The 14,377-nt window shown below is 36.9% G+C and overlaps 1 protein-coding gene across 1 annotated transcript in view; it reads left to right on the top strand.

Annotated features, from left to right (window-relative positions):
• Window positions 1-2,246: 2,246 nt before the first annotated feature.
• Window positions 2,247-14,377, top strand: part of LOC106880024 (U5 small nuclear ribonucleoprotein 40 kDa protein) — a 24,568-nt gene continuing 12,437 nt past the window's right edge. The window contains exons 1-5 of the mRNA XM_014929824.2: window positions 2,247-2,449; window positions 5,873-6,002; window positions 7,686-7,779; window positions 9,675-9,840; window positions 12,337-12,580. Of these exons, the coding sequence (XP_014785310.1) occupies window positions 2,345-2,449; window positions 5,873-6,002; window positions 7,686-7,779; window positions 9,675-9,840; window positions 12,337-12,580 (739 nt within the window). The 5' untranslated portion in view covers window positions 2,247-2,344. The remainder of the gene's footprint in view (window positions 2,450-5,872; window positions 6,003-7,685; window positions 7,780-9,674; window positions 9,841-12,336; window positions 12,581-14,377) is intronic.

Here is a 14,377-nt window from a genome sequence, read left to right as displayed (position 1 = left end):
CATTTCATTTATACATTGCATGTTCTGTGTTTTTTCTCACACACACACTTGTGCACTCATACATTTTCTTTCCTTTCAGGGAAAACAAACTCTCAGACTTTTACATCGCGTGATTCCAGTATTCCTGGACAGTTGTCATCACGGTTGTTTTGTCATTGTCATTTCATTTATACGTTGCATGCATGTATTTCACAAGTGTACATTTCATTTCTTTGAATTTTCTTTGTGTGTGTTTGCACCACATCTTGTGGGTGGTTTTTCAGTGGCCATCCTGCCTCAGGCGTTCTAGCAGATTTTATTTATCGTGCGTTTCCGCTGTGGCGAGGGAGCTCTGTAGTAACGCCTGCGCATGCGTAGAATTAATAAAGCAAGCGTTTCCCGCTCAATTCATTCTCTTTCACGCTGGCCAGCGATTGAGCATGGACGTGTGTTTAAAAGCTGTCCCTACATCTTTCGGTCTTATACTCGACAGCTCGTTATTCTCACCTCTAAAGATGTATAACTAAAGATATGTATGTTTTACCAAGTAAATAAATGTTGTTTAGTCTGGAGTTCAGCGTTCCGTCAATTTCTTTAATTTTATAGTAGAAAGTCAGGTATACAATCTAAAGATGTATAACCCACTTTCTACTAAAGACGCTTCTCCGTCTCTGTTTTTCTCCCCTCCCAATTTTTTCTCTCTCCCAATTTTTTCTCTAATCACGTGAAAGCGTTACCGACAGGTTAAATAATGAAATAACAAACGGAATTATTATAAGATTTATTGACAGCAATCCATAGCATTCATAGATCATAATAGGTCCCCGAGACGTGTGAGGCCCCTGGGCAACCGTCCAGTGTGCTCATGCCTTTAAGACAGCACTGCCATCATCAAAGGCATTCAGATTATGAGTATGGGAGATTTTTTAGGCAGTTATGTACCATAGACTACTTTATCCAGCAAGCTCACTTTTTAGACTGTATGATTTAGTCTGAGAGCTTTGGTTACTATTTCTTGCAGTTTGAGCTACCTTGCTTTGATGAAAGGTATTCCAGCTGTGATCATCAATTTCTTTTTCTCTTTTCGGACAATGTATTTACGATTAAAATATACAATATGTCCTCTTTCTAAATACTCTTTAGAGTAGATTTCACTATTTCTAATTTATTGTAGATGGATGTAAAGCCTAAATATTAAAGTGAAAGCGTAAAAAGCGAGTGTTAAGCTGGTGAAACAAAACGCGTCGATTTGACTGTTATAATTCCGCGGGATGATATTTAACTGGTTCAAAGTAATCTGGAGCTATGCCTATTGGCTTCACAATGTCTTCACGCCATAACTATCCTATCTTCCTTTATTTTTTTAGAAAATATCTTCAGTCAATGTGTCGTTTCAGACAGTACTGTATAATTTGAGGGATATTTAAAGCATCATTGCTTCCTGAAATTCGCCAACACTACACGCCATATCTTCACCTCCATACGCATGCACACATGTATATCATGACTCACACTGTTCACTTTCCTGACATTTGTACATAATTCTATGTACCATACATGCACCTTTGATACATTGAAGTGAACCAGAGCACTATACACAATAATTTCATTCTTCTTATTATTATCCTATTATAAATTTGAGTGATGTTTTTCGGTCCGTTACGTTTTTATGTTCGTTAACTTCTCCTAGACCGTTAGTGCAAGGACAACAAAACTCAAACCAGCAACACCCTTAATCCCGGGGAATGTCCTAAGAGGGTCAATTTTTGTTTTGAGGACCGCTCAATTAGGGTCACACTAACCACCCTATTTTAACTGCATTTTAAACTAAATACATGGCATTGGTGACCAAATCGGAGCAATGACAATGAATTTCATACCATGAACTCCCAAGGAGTATCGTAAGAGGTTCAATTTCTGAAGGGCCGCTTAAATGGAGCCCCACTGACCCCCTCCCTCTATTTTTACTGCATTTACTTCGCTCCTACGCTTATTGATTAAACTATGATCAGCATGTGCTTAGCACATTTGCAGAGGTTTGGGCATTCTAAATACCTTCACGTATATTCAAATCGAGATAAAGAGTTATAACAGGTATGTTTCAAGTGTGGTAGCGTGGATGTTTATATTTTGGAGTTTATGAAACTTATGGCTAGTTATTTAAATTCACTAACTTTGAAAAAGTGAAAGTCACACTTTAAATTATCTCCCTTGAACTTAACTAGAAAAGTTTTGCTAACCTATTTCTAGACATGCGCAGTTACGATATTTACTCATAAACTTCCGTTAAGTGCCGGCTCGTTTTCCTTCCTTTTACTGGTATTATTTGTTTATCTCTCAAATAATTATTAATTACTCTTCCAATATGGATCTTAAAAGAAAAGCTTCCGAATTGGTGATTGTTCCGTTTAAGAAACCAAGAAATGAAATCGTTCCTATACATAGGAAGAATCTATCTGTAGTACAATCGGTGAGATGATGTTTGTGATTCTTGTGTCTGTTTTTGTCTGTTGTTAACCAGTTTGTTTAGTGGAATATATTTTCAGTTATTTAAATGTGTTCGTATTTTCGTTATTTACAAAATAAACATTAAATCATAAAAAAAGACAAACGAACAAATTAAATAGTCAAAAACTAATTGATATTTAGAACATTAAGTCAATCCCCATATGTATACATAATACGAACCACACGTGTCCAAACTGATTATCTATCTATCTACTATCTATCTATCTATATCTATATATATATATCTCTCTCTCTATATATATATATTGTCTGAAATGTACAGTATTATACATATCCATCACGGATAATGATAATGTACCCACTCTATTGACAGATATACGAATGCATCTTTTTCTAGACTTATTGACGACTACTCACAAATATATTCTCGAACGAAAGTAACCAGACATTTCTGTACACAATCTTAATATTGGTTATTTTGTTATTAACTGAATTATTCGCTTGTAGTTTACTTTCCTTACTCTGAATCGGAGGTAATAAAGAACAATAGTGATCCGAATCTACTATAATATCAACAATTATTAAGGGAAAATATCCCAGGGGAGTCTTCTGCATACTGCACCCGCATTCAGTAGATCTCTCTGATGTAATTACACTGAATCGAAAAACTGGTTAGCTGATTTTTTTTTTCATGCATTTAGCAGGCAAGACTTCTGTTTGGTGTTGTTTAAAAGTTAAATGTAAGCAAGAGTGATAGCTCCAGTTACATCAACTTGTCGCAATTTTCGGAAAATAAAGCTATGCAGATGGGAACTAATTACTGAAAATCAACGGCCATGTGTTGGTCTTCTTTTATCCCAACTCACTCAGTGAAACATTTTCTTTGCAAATGGGAACAGTTAAAAGTGACCCCTAGCTTATTTTTAGATTTTGAACGCTATTAGAGTAGATACTGTCTATTAACTATACGGATTATCTCAGGTAATCGTTCCGGCTTACTATATTACATTTGTGCGATCTTGCCATATCTACTCAGGCAGAATCGCTAGTACGCCGGGCAAAATGCTTGGCGGCATTTCGTCTGTCGTTACGTTCTGAATTCAAATTCTGCAGAAGCCGACTTTGCCTTTCTTCCTTTCGAGGGCGATAAAATAAGTACTTGTTGAACAATGGGACCAATGTAAATGAACTTATCTCCTTCCCTGAAATTCCTATCTTTGTGCCAAAAACTCAAAAGGTGTTATGAATTTTATAATGATTTCCGTTTTTGCTGCATATTCTTTTGAGTTTATTATCGTAATGTGTAGAATCGTTTAGCTCCAGTGAAATTGTAAAAAAAAAAAAAAAAGAACTGGCTGTGTGGTAAGTAGCTTGTTTACCAACCACATGGTTCCGGGTTCAGTCCCACTGCATGGCATCTTGGGCAAATGTCTTCTACTATAGCCTCGGGCCGACCAAAGCCTTGTGAGTGGATTTGGTAGACGGAAACTGAAAGAAACCCGTTGTATATATGTATATATATATATGTGTGTGTCTGTGTTTGTCCCCTTAGCATTACTTGACAACCGATGCTGGTGTGTTTATGTCCCCGTCACTTAACGGTTCGGCAAATAGACCGATAAAATAAGTACTAGGCTTACAAAGAATAAGTCCCGGGGTCGATTTGCTTGACTAAAGGTGGAGCTCCAGCATGGCCGCAGTCAAATGACTGGAACAGGTAAAAGAGTAAAAGAGTATTACCTATGCCAAAAGAATGAAAGGTAAATTTAATAATTTTTATTATTGAGTAGTTCTGGAAAAGGGTGATACTTGTAACTTTTGAAAAGCCTCCCAGACTGGTAAGTTCGAATTGATGTTCTGTGAATTTCTCTAAATTGCAACATCAAACTTTGCATTAAAGTGCTCTATGACGGAATGAGATGATTGGATGAGGATATGTGGTTGCTGGCAATTTGGCTTAGCTGACTGGACATTGAACCAGTTTTGGTGACTGTATTTTTTGGCACTGGAGGCAAACACATACATTTACAGAGAGAGTGAGACATTACAGCTTATTTATTGAACATGATTGATCTAAACATTTCCCTCTCCTCATATGCATAAAGGGAAATATAGTCACCCGCATAAACAGCGAGAGAGAACATGAGAAACATTAAAACATATGATGTCAAATAAATCAGGTTGCTAAAATGGCTGCACCAAAAGGTCTTATACCTGATGTACTATATGGTACATTATAGCATCTAATATCCGTATACATATACACACATTTCAATTCTTGTTGAAATCACCACATAATATACAACTGTGTATTATCTTCATCTTTCCACAGACTCACTGCTTATAAACCCATTAGGGATTAAAGTAAACTGGATAAACCAGTTTTGCATATTTTAGCACTTTTCTAGGTAGCTTGGTCAAACATTAAGTGTTTTATTTCATTGCTATAGCATACTATGAGACATATCTATAGGTTTATATCTCTATTAGATGTTTGGTAACATTCCAGGCATAGATGTAATAAGGTAAAGGTTACCATTTCATTTCAAGCCATGCCAACTCATAAAGGCTGGTTTCATGGCGTATAAATTCCTCACCTGAACAGGGCACCAGTCTGTCACAGGATTACTCATTTTTGCTGGCTGAGTGGACTGGAGCAATGTGAAATGAATTGTTTTGCTCAAGAACACAACATGTCACCCAGTGCAGGAATCCAAACAGCAATCTAATGATCATGAGTCCAACACTCTAACTACTAAGCCATGTGCCTCCGCTGCTGTAATTAGCGGATCTTATGATTAGATGTTCTTATTTAACTTAGGGCAAATTGAAATAAGATCTGATTAGGCACTGATAGCAAAGATCATTAACTAAAGACATAGATTTAGTTATGCCTAATCACTGCCAATGCAGAACAATACTCTCTAAAATGAATAATGGAATAAATATATGTTAAATATATTTATGCAAGCATGGCTGTGTGGCAAGAATTTTCCTTCTCAACAATATGGTCTCTGGTTCAGTCCCACTGTGTGGCACCTTGGGCAAGTGTCTTCTACTACTGCTCCAGGCTAGTCAGAGTCTTGGGAGTAGATTTGTTAGAGGAAACTGTGGAAGCCTATCATTCATAGTGTTTGTGTGTGTGTATGTATGTGTTTTTATTACCTCTATGCTTTGATTTCATGTAATACTTGTAAATGAATGTCATCATCATGCAGGCAACTGGTGCCCTTCATTCCCAGTCTCCTGTGAAAACATAGACACCAGGAAATATTACCTTACTTGGAAACAAGTGCATTAGGCTGTAAAAAAAAAATCCACCTCAACAAATTCCATCCAACCCATGCAAGCATGGAAAAGTGGACATTAAATGATGATGATGATGATAATGATGATATGTTACATGTTATATCTATTCTTTCAGGGAATTCCTCGAACTTCAAATCTTGAAGCTCCAATAATGCTTCTAACTGGTCATGAAGGTGATATTTTTACTGGAAAATTTTCTCCCGATGGTAGATTTTTGGCAACTTCTGGATTTGATCGAATGATTTGTAAGTTGATTTTTAAAAAAATATATTTCTTGTTTGCCAAGCATTGTAAAACAGTCAGTAAAAATAGTGATGGAGGCTGGAATGTACATCTTCATTGAATTTTGCACTATATTCCTGTTAAATTTCTACTTATTGCCCACTTCATCACCCTCTCTCCTATCCACAGTACCATATGTAAAGGAATGGCATTTAATCTATCCATGTTTCCTCACTCTCCCTTGCTTCCACCTTTACCCTTTTAATACACTTCCTCGCTTTCATCCTGATGCCTGTGTAACAAGGGACAGCATCAGACCTTTCCATATTTAGTTTGCTCTACTATCACTCTTTCCATGTGACTCTACATTGACATCCACCATTCTCACCATTGCTTATCTCTGTTGCCTGATCATTATTTGTTAGGCTGTTGCACTCATGATTGTAAAATCATGGTTTTGATACCCAGACCAGGCAGTTTGTTGTATTCTTGAATAAAACACTTCATCTCATGTTGTTCTGTGTTCACTTCAACATCTGTTATGTAGCACATTGTGCACCTGTACAGGCAATGTTGGAGGGAGTGAGCTAACGTACAGCATAAACATTTGATCACTATAAACCTATAATCTGTACAAGTTGTTCAACAAGAAATTGTAGAACTATCTTATTTGGACTTGAGAGACATATTTCTTAACATCACCCTTTTTTTTTCCTTGTTATCCCATCATGTAACTTATCCTCTTTTGCTATTTACTTCTCTCCTTTCCCTACCATTATATAATTCTTTTCCTCTGTCATACTCCATATATTTTCATCACTGTTGCCCTTTTAGCTATCATTCTCTCTTATATTTAGTCTCCCAGTTATGTTTGCCTTGGAAAAATGGAGACAACATTGGGGAGACATTTTAGTCTTGCAACAAACAAGACAACCCCTCTGTACTGGTACCTTGATAAAATGCCTTCAGTACATTCTGTAAAGTGGTTGTTGTTCAGGAAGATATCCAGTTTCTGCATCCATGCCAAAAATGATATCTATGAATGAGATATGGTCCTCTAGCCTGTCAGTCTGGACCTTATCTTTTCTAGTTTCTGAAACATATTAAAGTTCCCTAAAATCATTAGCCTTTAAACTGGCCATATCTGGCCTAAATATTTTCTCACATTTAATGTACAATAGGGTGGCGAGCTGGTAGAATTACTAGAACACTGGGCAAAATGCTTAGTGGTATTTCATCTGTCTTTATGTTCTGAGTTCAAATTCTGCCAATGTCGACTTTGCCTTTCATTCTTTCGGGGTTGATTAAATAAGTACCAGTTACACACTGGGGTCAATGTAATCAACTTAATCCCTTTGTCTGTCCCTGTTTGCCTCCTGTTTGTTTAGACCCCTGTGGGCAATAAAGAAATAAATGTCATTCTAAAAATGAACATTCACGTTATTGAGATCTTGAAGCTGTTAGGTAATACATGATTAATTCAAAACAATCTGAATAAATAAGTTTAATATTTGACAGAGTAATCTGAATGCTAAAAGGTTAAAAATACATATTTTTAACCTCAAAATGACCATGGGATGAACTTAAAAGCTTTTATACAAAAACCACTGCAAGATTTCATGTTTTCATCAAATTCTAATTCTTGTCCTCTTATTCTGTTCATGATTAGATGTCTATAAGGAAATTTATAATTTTCTTCATTGTAGTTTTTTGGAATGTTTATGGAGAGTGTGACAACCTTGGTGTGCTGCGGGGCCATACTGGAGCAGTTATGGAGTTACATTTTTCTACAGATGGCAGGTGAGTACAATTCTATTTATTTCTCTTAAGAAATCATGGAATTACCTTGTACCTGATTTGCTATTATAAAATGTGTGACAGTTAGAGTTGGCTTCATAAAGATTCAGCTGAATTTCCACATATCCATTTCTCCATTTTTTTGTGCCCTTCCATGAAATACCTGCTCTGGGAACTGCTCTTTGTAGAAATCTTGTCATGAGGTAATTCTTAAATAAGCAAAATATTCAACAAATAGTGAGCTTAGTAAAGTATGGATTCTGTAGATGGCTGTTTTTGTAGATCACTTGAAAGACTCATGATTGTTTCATTGCTATTTTAGCATCCACTTTTTCGTGCTTTGCATGGGTTGAATGGAATTTGTTGAGGAAGACTTTTTAAGGCTGGATACCCTTCCTGTCACCAACCCTCACCTGCTTCCAAGTAAAGTAACATTTCACCATGGGCAGACATGTTTTCATGGATGATTGGAAATAAATGACACCGATTGTATAGTGGTGACACTTACATCTATCACGTGATGTCAAGCCAAGGAGAAAGTAACATACCTGCACACGCAAACACACACACACGACAAGCTTCTTTGAATTTCTATCAACCAAATTCACTCACGAAGGATTTGGTCAGCCTGTGGCTATTGTAGAAGACATTTGCCCAAGGTGCCATACAGTGGAACTGAATTTGGAACCATATGATTGGGAAGCAATGCCTGAACGTGTATATATATATATATATATATGGTGTTGCCATCCGGTTTCACCAGTCCTCAGTCAAATCGTCCAACCCATGCTAGCATGGAAAGCGGACGTTAAACGATGATGATGATGATGATGATATATATATATATATATATATATATATATATATATATATATATATTATTCATTTATTTCCTGTATGTGTGCTCTGCTGAAGAAGGAAAAGCCACTGGGGAAATCCAGATATTAGCTAATCCAGGGCTATCTATATTGTTATTAATTTTGTTAACTTGCTGCTTTGATTTCAACATGTAACTTTGTGACTTTTATGTGGTGAGATGATATAGTGTCTACTTTCAGTATAAAGGCTAGAAAATTTCTTTCTATGCTCTTAATTATAATTGGAAACAGAGTGAATCCTGTCAGGCATGTGTCTCTATGTATTTGTGTTTGTTCCCTATCACCACCTGACAACAGGTGTTGGTTTGTTTATGTTACTGTAATTTAGGGGTTTGGCAAAAAGCTACTGATAGACTTAAGTGCCAGACAAAAAAAAAAGATAGTACTGGGGTCAATTTGTTCAGCTAAACCCATCAAGATATTGCCTCAGCATGGCTACAGTTCAGTGACTGTGACAAGTAAAAGATAAAATCTGGTTGGATGAGGTGGTGGTGGTGGTGGTGGTGGGCAGGAGTCCTGGTATTTATCAGTTAGAGAACCATTGCTTTAGGTGACAAACATCAAATGCCTTTATATAATGACAGATGATATAGTTACTCAAAAATGGCTGTAAAATCCACAAATACTGTGATTGAGTTTCGTTGAACTAATAATCTCTCATTCTAGAATAATTATTTGATCAAGTTTCATTCATGTTCCAAGTTTGTTCATGTCGTCTGTTACTTATCGGCTTTTCATTTTTCATCAATATTATTAGACTTAAAACGGCAGTGAGCTGGCAGAATTGTTAGGATGTTGGGCAAAATGCTTACCAGCATTTCATCCATCTCTACGTTCTGGGTTCAGATACTGCTGGGGTCAACTTGCCTTTCATCCTTTTGGGCTCGATAAAATAAGTACCAGCTGAACACTGGGGTTAATTTAATCCACTTAGCTCCCTTCCTTCAAAATTGCTGGACTTGTGTCAAAATTTGAAACCAATATTATATTAAGCTTATAAATCTGCTTTTTTTTTTGCAGCCAGCTGTTTACAGCATCAACAGATAAGAACCTCGCCATTTGGGATGTAGAAGCTGGTGCACGTATCAAGAAACTGAAAGGGCATCAAGACTTTATAAATTCCTGTTGCCCTGCACGCCGTGGACCACAGTTAATATGTAGTGGAGCAGATGATGGAACTATCAAGGTTTGTCTCTCTCTCTCTCTCTCAGCCAATACAAACATTTGCTACAGTGGAGACATTACTGATCTTTTAACCTCTCATCTCTGTAGAAACCATGCCAAAACAGACAATGGAGCCTGGAGTGGCCCCTAATCATACCAGCTCTTGTAAAACCACCCAACCCATGCTAGTATGGAAGCAGTCGTTAAATGATTATGATGATAACATAACACAAACACACACAGACATAACATTCAAACATGGATTTTCTGTCTAACAGATTCACTCAAACGTTATTGGTCAGTCTGGGGCTATGATAGAAGACACTTGCTCAAGGTACCATGCAGTGGAACTGAACCTGAAACCACATGACAGCAAAAAACCTCTTAACCATGCAGCCGTGCCTAATTAGAAACTTTTTTTAACATCATCAGTACTAACTACTGAACCTATTGAGCTATGTTAATTACAATTACTGATATCAAGTTTATTTTAATGAAACCTCTTTGTTGCTTGACATGCTAGTAAATTCTGGGTAATGTGAAACAGAGGTGGGGAAACTTTTTAGTGCAGTGGGCAAAAATTTACAAAGAAAATGGTCCACAGGCGGAACACAAGTTCTAACTCTTATATCTGTGTAGATCTTGTATATATCTAATGTATAATTCGATATACGTTAATAAAGATAAGTTTAACTCATTAAATTAACGCGTAACATCTTCATTAATGCCGCCATTGAATTTAGCACATTTATATTACTTATGAGGTTTCTATACTTTTCAGCTAGAGTGTAGTTGGGTCTGAATGGGGTGGTACAAACCTAGCAATATGTGTTTTATAGTGAAAACAAAATTTCTATTCAAATAGCAATTACCAGACAAGTTTCTGTTCTTTTACAAAGAAAAAGGTCCACAACCTATGTTGCAAAAAGGCATACGAATATTGTATAAATTTTATAATTGAAAAATTTACTATATTTTGTACATACGAGTATATCATCCAGTGAGCTTGTGAGTGCCATTGTGCCTGCGTGGGGGGGGGGGGGGGTCCCCACCCCTGCTGTAAAACAAAAGAAAAAAACGGGATGGTCATGGCTGGAAAACCATTTGATCATAGGTTTGTGCTCTCTAGACTAGCCTGATGACTAAACTAAAATTGCTTTCTGCGAGTCTTTTATTCTTTTCACTTGTTTCATCTATCAGACGGTGACCATGCTGGGGCACTGCCTTCACGAGTTCAGTTGCACAAATCAACCACAGTATTTATTTTGTTTTTAAATCTGGTACATGTTCTGTTGGTTCTCTTTTGCCAAACTGCTAAGTTACTGGGACATAAACAAACCAGCACTGGTTGTCAAGTAGTCTCATGGGGACAAACACAAACACACACATATATACGCACAACAAACTTCTTTTAGTTCTGGCTACCAAATCTACTCACAAGGCTTTGGTTGGCTCAAGGCTATAGGTGACGCTTACCTGAGGTGTCATGCAGTGGGACTGAACTTGAACCATGTTGTTGGGGGAGCAAACTCCTTACTACATAGCCACCATGTTGATTATTTTATTGTAAAATATTGGGTTACTCTGTTAAGCATATTTCACAAAGGCGGAGTGTTATTGATTGGGCTCTATGGAAGGTAGCCAACTCTTCTAGGGTTTGAATTCAAAATCCAGACTTAAGAAACGAGCAAAAAAGTAAACTGCAAGGATTTTAGTTTGGCACTTGGTTACTAATTTTGTCATAAAGAGTGAAGGATTCTTTCACTGGTTTCAGTCATTTGATTGCAGCCATGCTGGAGCACCACCTTAAAAGGTTTTTAGTTGAAGAAATCAACCCCAGGACTTATTCTTTGTAAGCCTAGTACTTATTCTCATGGTCTCTTTTGCCAAACTGCTAGGTTATGGGGACATAAGCACACCAGCATCACTTGTCAAATGATAGAAGTGGTGGTCATCATCATCATCGTTTAACGTCCGCTTTCCATGCTAGCATGGGTGGGGAACACAAATGAAGACACACATGCTAACATATACAGTGGGCTTCTTTCAGTTTCTGTCTACCAAATCCACTTACAAGATCTTGGTTGGCCCAGGGCTATAGTGGAAGACACTTGCCCAAAGTGCTCCACAGTGGGACTGAACCTTGAACTATGTGGTTGAGAAGCAAGCTTCTTACCACACAGCAATGCCTGCACCTAGTATTTTCAAAATGTTATGTTTATGAATTTGTTTTGCAAGATTCCTGATATGAAATTGTGTATTGAAACAGATATTGTTATATTTCAGGATGGTCATTTGTTTTTTCTTACCATTTGCACTATGTATTCGTTTTTCACTCATTTATTATTGTTCTTATTTTATCTTATCTCCATTTCACACACCTGTGACCTTTTCAGCTACTCTTTCATCCACGTGTTTCCTCCTTTTCTGTTTAGTCCATCCTGAAATACTTTGAAAAAGCATTTTCATTAAAGGTATAAAAATGAAATATCTGATTCCACTGTTATTCCTATTTCAGTTGTGGGATTCTCGGAAGAGAGGAGCTATACAGACTTTTCAGAATGTTTATCAAGTTACTTCTGTCACATTTAGTGACACTGCTGAACAAATCATTTCTGGGGGTATTGACAATGACATCAAAGTTTGGGATTTAAGGAAGAATGATATTTTATATCGTTTAAGAGGTCACACAGATACACCGACAGGCTTGGAGTTAAGTCCTGATGGTTCTTACTTATTATCCAATGGCATGGATGGTACTGGTAAGTAATGTCCTTTTATTTTTAACATAGATGATATGAAAAATGTGCAGTATTTTGTTGGAACTATGTTTTTGTTGCTGTGCAGTGTGTCTTCATGATCATTTTTGCCTTTGGCATTTAGGTTACTCTGTCAGATGTAATGCTTATTCATTCATTGTTTTGAATTACTCATGCATTATCTCACAGTTTTGAGATTTCAATGATGTGGCCATTTATTTTTTAAAATGATATTGTAGTGTGTGAGAAGTCGAATCTTGGGTGATTTTGAAAATAGAATTGGAAGAAGATTTGGGCTGGTATACCCAGTTTAAAGAGTTAAGTCAGCTTTCCATGTTGGCATAAATTAGATAGGTTGTCACGGTTTAACCCTTTAGCATTTAAACTGGCCATATCTGGCCAAAATATTTTACCTGTTTTATTCTCAAATCAGCCAGATTTGGCCTCTCACACCTACTCTACAATGTCATTTTCAAAATAAACAGTCACACCATCCAAATCTCAAGGCTATCAGATAGTGCATGATCAGTTCAGAAACAATGTGAATAAATAAGCATTACTTTTGACGAAGTAATCCAAATGCTAAAAGATTATGTCAGGACTTATTCTATTACTCTCCGAGATGGCTTGGAGGATCAAACCTGGCTTGCACATTTTATTTTTGATTTGGCTTCTATGATTGGATGCTCTTCCTATCAGCAACCACTTCTTTGGAGGCAGTTTATTGCAGCACTAGAGAGAGAGAGAGAGAGATTGTCATGCTCTTAATAACACTAAAGAGTCCTCTCTTGCCACGTCTCAGCTCATGTCATAACCATTTTATAGTGTTCTGGGTGGATTTCATAATGATACCAACACCAGCAGTTCTGTGTTTAACTGTACTTAAGTATCTTTTCCTTGTTTCAATCATTAGACTTTAGCCTTGAGAAGTTTTTAGTCAAATGAAGTGACTCCAGTATTATTTTAAAGCCTGATACTTATTCTATTGGTGTCTTTTGCTGATCCACTATGTTATGGGGGATGTAAGTACACACCAACACCAGATGTCAAATGGTGGTGGTGGACAACACAGACACACACACATCTGATGGGCTTCTTTCAGTTTCTGTTTACCAAATCCACTCACAAGGCGCTACACAGTGGAACTGAACCTGGAACCACATGGTTGGGAAGTAAGCATTTTACCACACAGCCACACCTGCCCCTATAGTAGTTAGCTTTTTTTTTTTTTTAAATCATTCAAATGCAGACATGGCTGTGAAGATGAAAGTTTACTTCAGGACCACTTAGTTTTGGGCTCAGTGCATGCAACACCCTCGACAAGTGTCTTCTATTGTAGCCTCGACTCAACCAATGTTTTATGAGTGAATTTGACATGTAAAAACTGTAGAAAGCCCATCGTATAAATATATATATATATGTATGTATGTTATCAATCAGTTTCATTTCTGTATTTCTTGTCCATAGAGAAAGAGCCGGACTCTAACATAGATTCAAGGCTCCTTCATTGGAACTTTTATCAACATCATCTATGTATTTGTGCATATGTGTGTGTGTGTGTGCAGTATTTGGTGTTAGTGTATGCGCAGATTTGTATGTTTGTATTATGGATGCGTTTTTATGTCTAGATGCATGCATATGTATTTATGTGCTAAATTTTTGTAAAGTTTTACATATCTTTACAGTTCCATTGATGGCTTGAATCTGTAGTCTTCTAATCAGCTTTTTTCTTTCAGGTTTTGAGAACCCTAATTTTTCCAGGTTTTTGTTGAAGCAGTTCGTTACATATCCCAATGCCCC

This window comes from Octopus bimaculoides, chromosome 10, assembly GCF_001194135.2.
Source record: "Octopus bimaculoides isolate UCB-OBI-ISO-001 chromosome 10, ASM119413v2, whole genome shotgun sequence".
Lineage (NCBI taxonomy): Eukaryota > Metazoa > Mollusca > Cephalopoda > Octopoda > Octopodidae > Octopus > Octopus bimaculoides.
The sequence above is the reverse complement of the archived record's forward strand: the minus strand, read 5'-3'. Positions and strand labels throughout refer to the sequence as shown.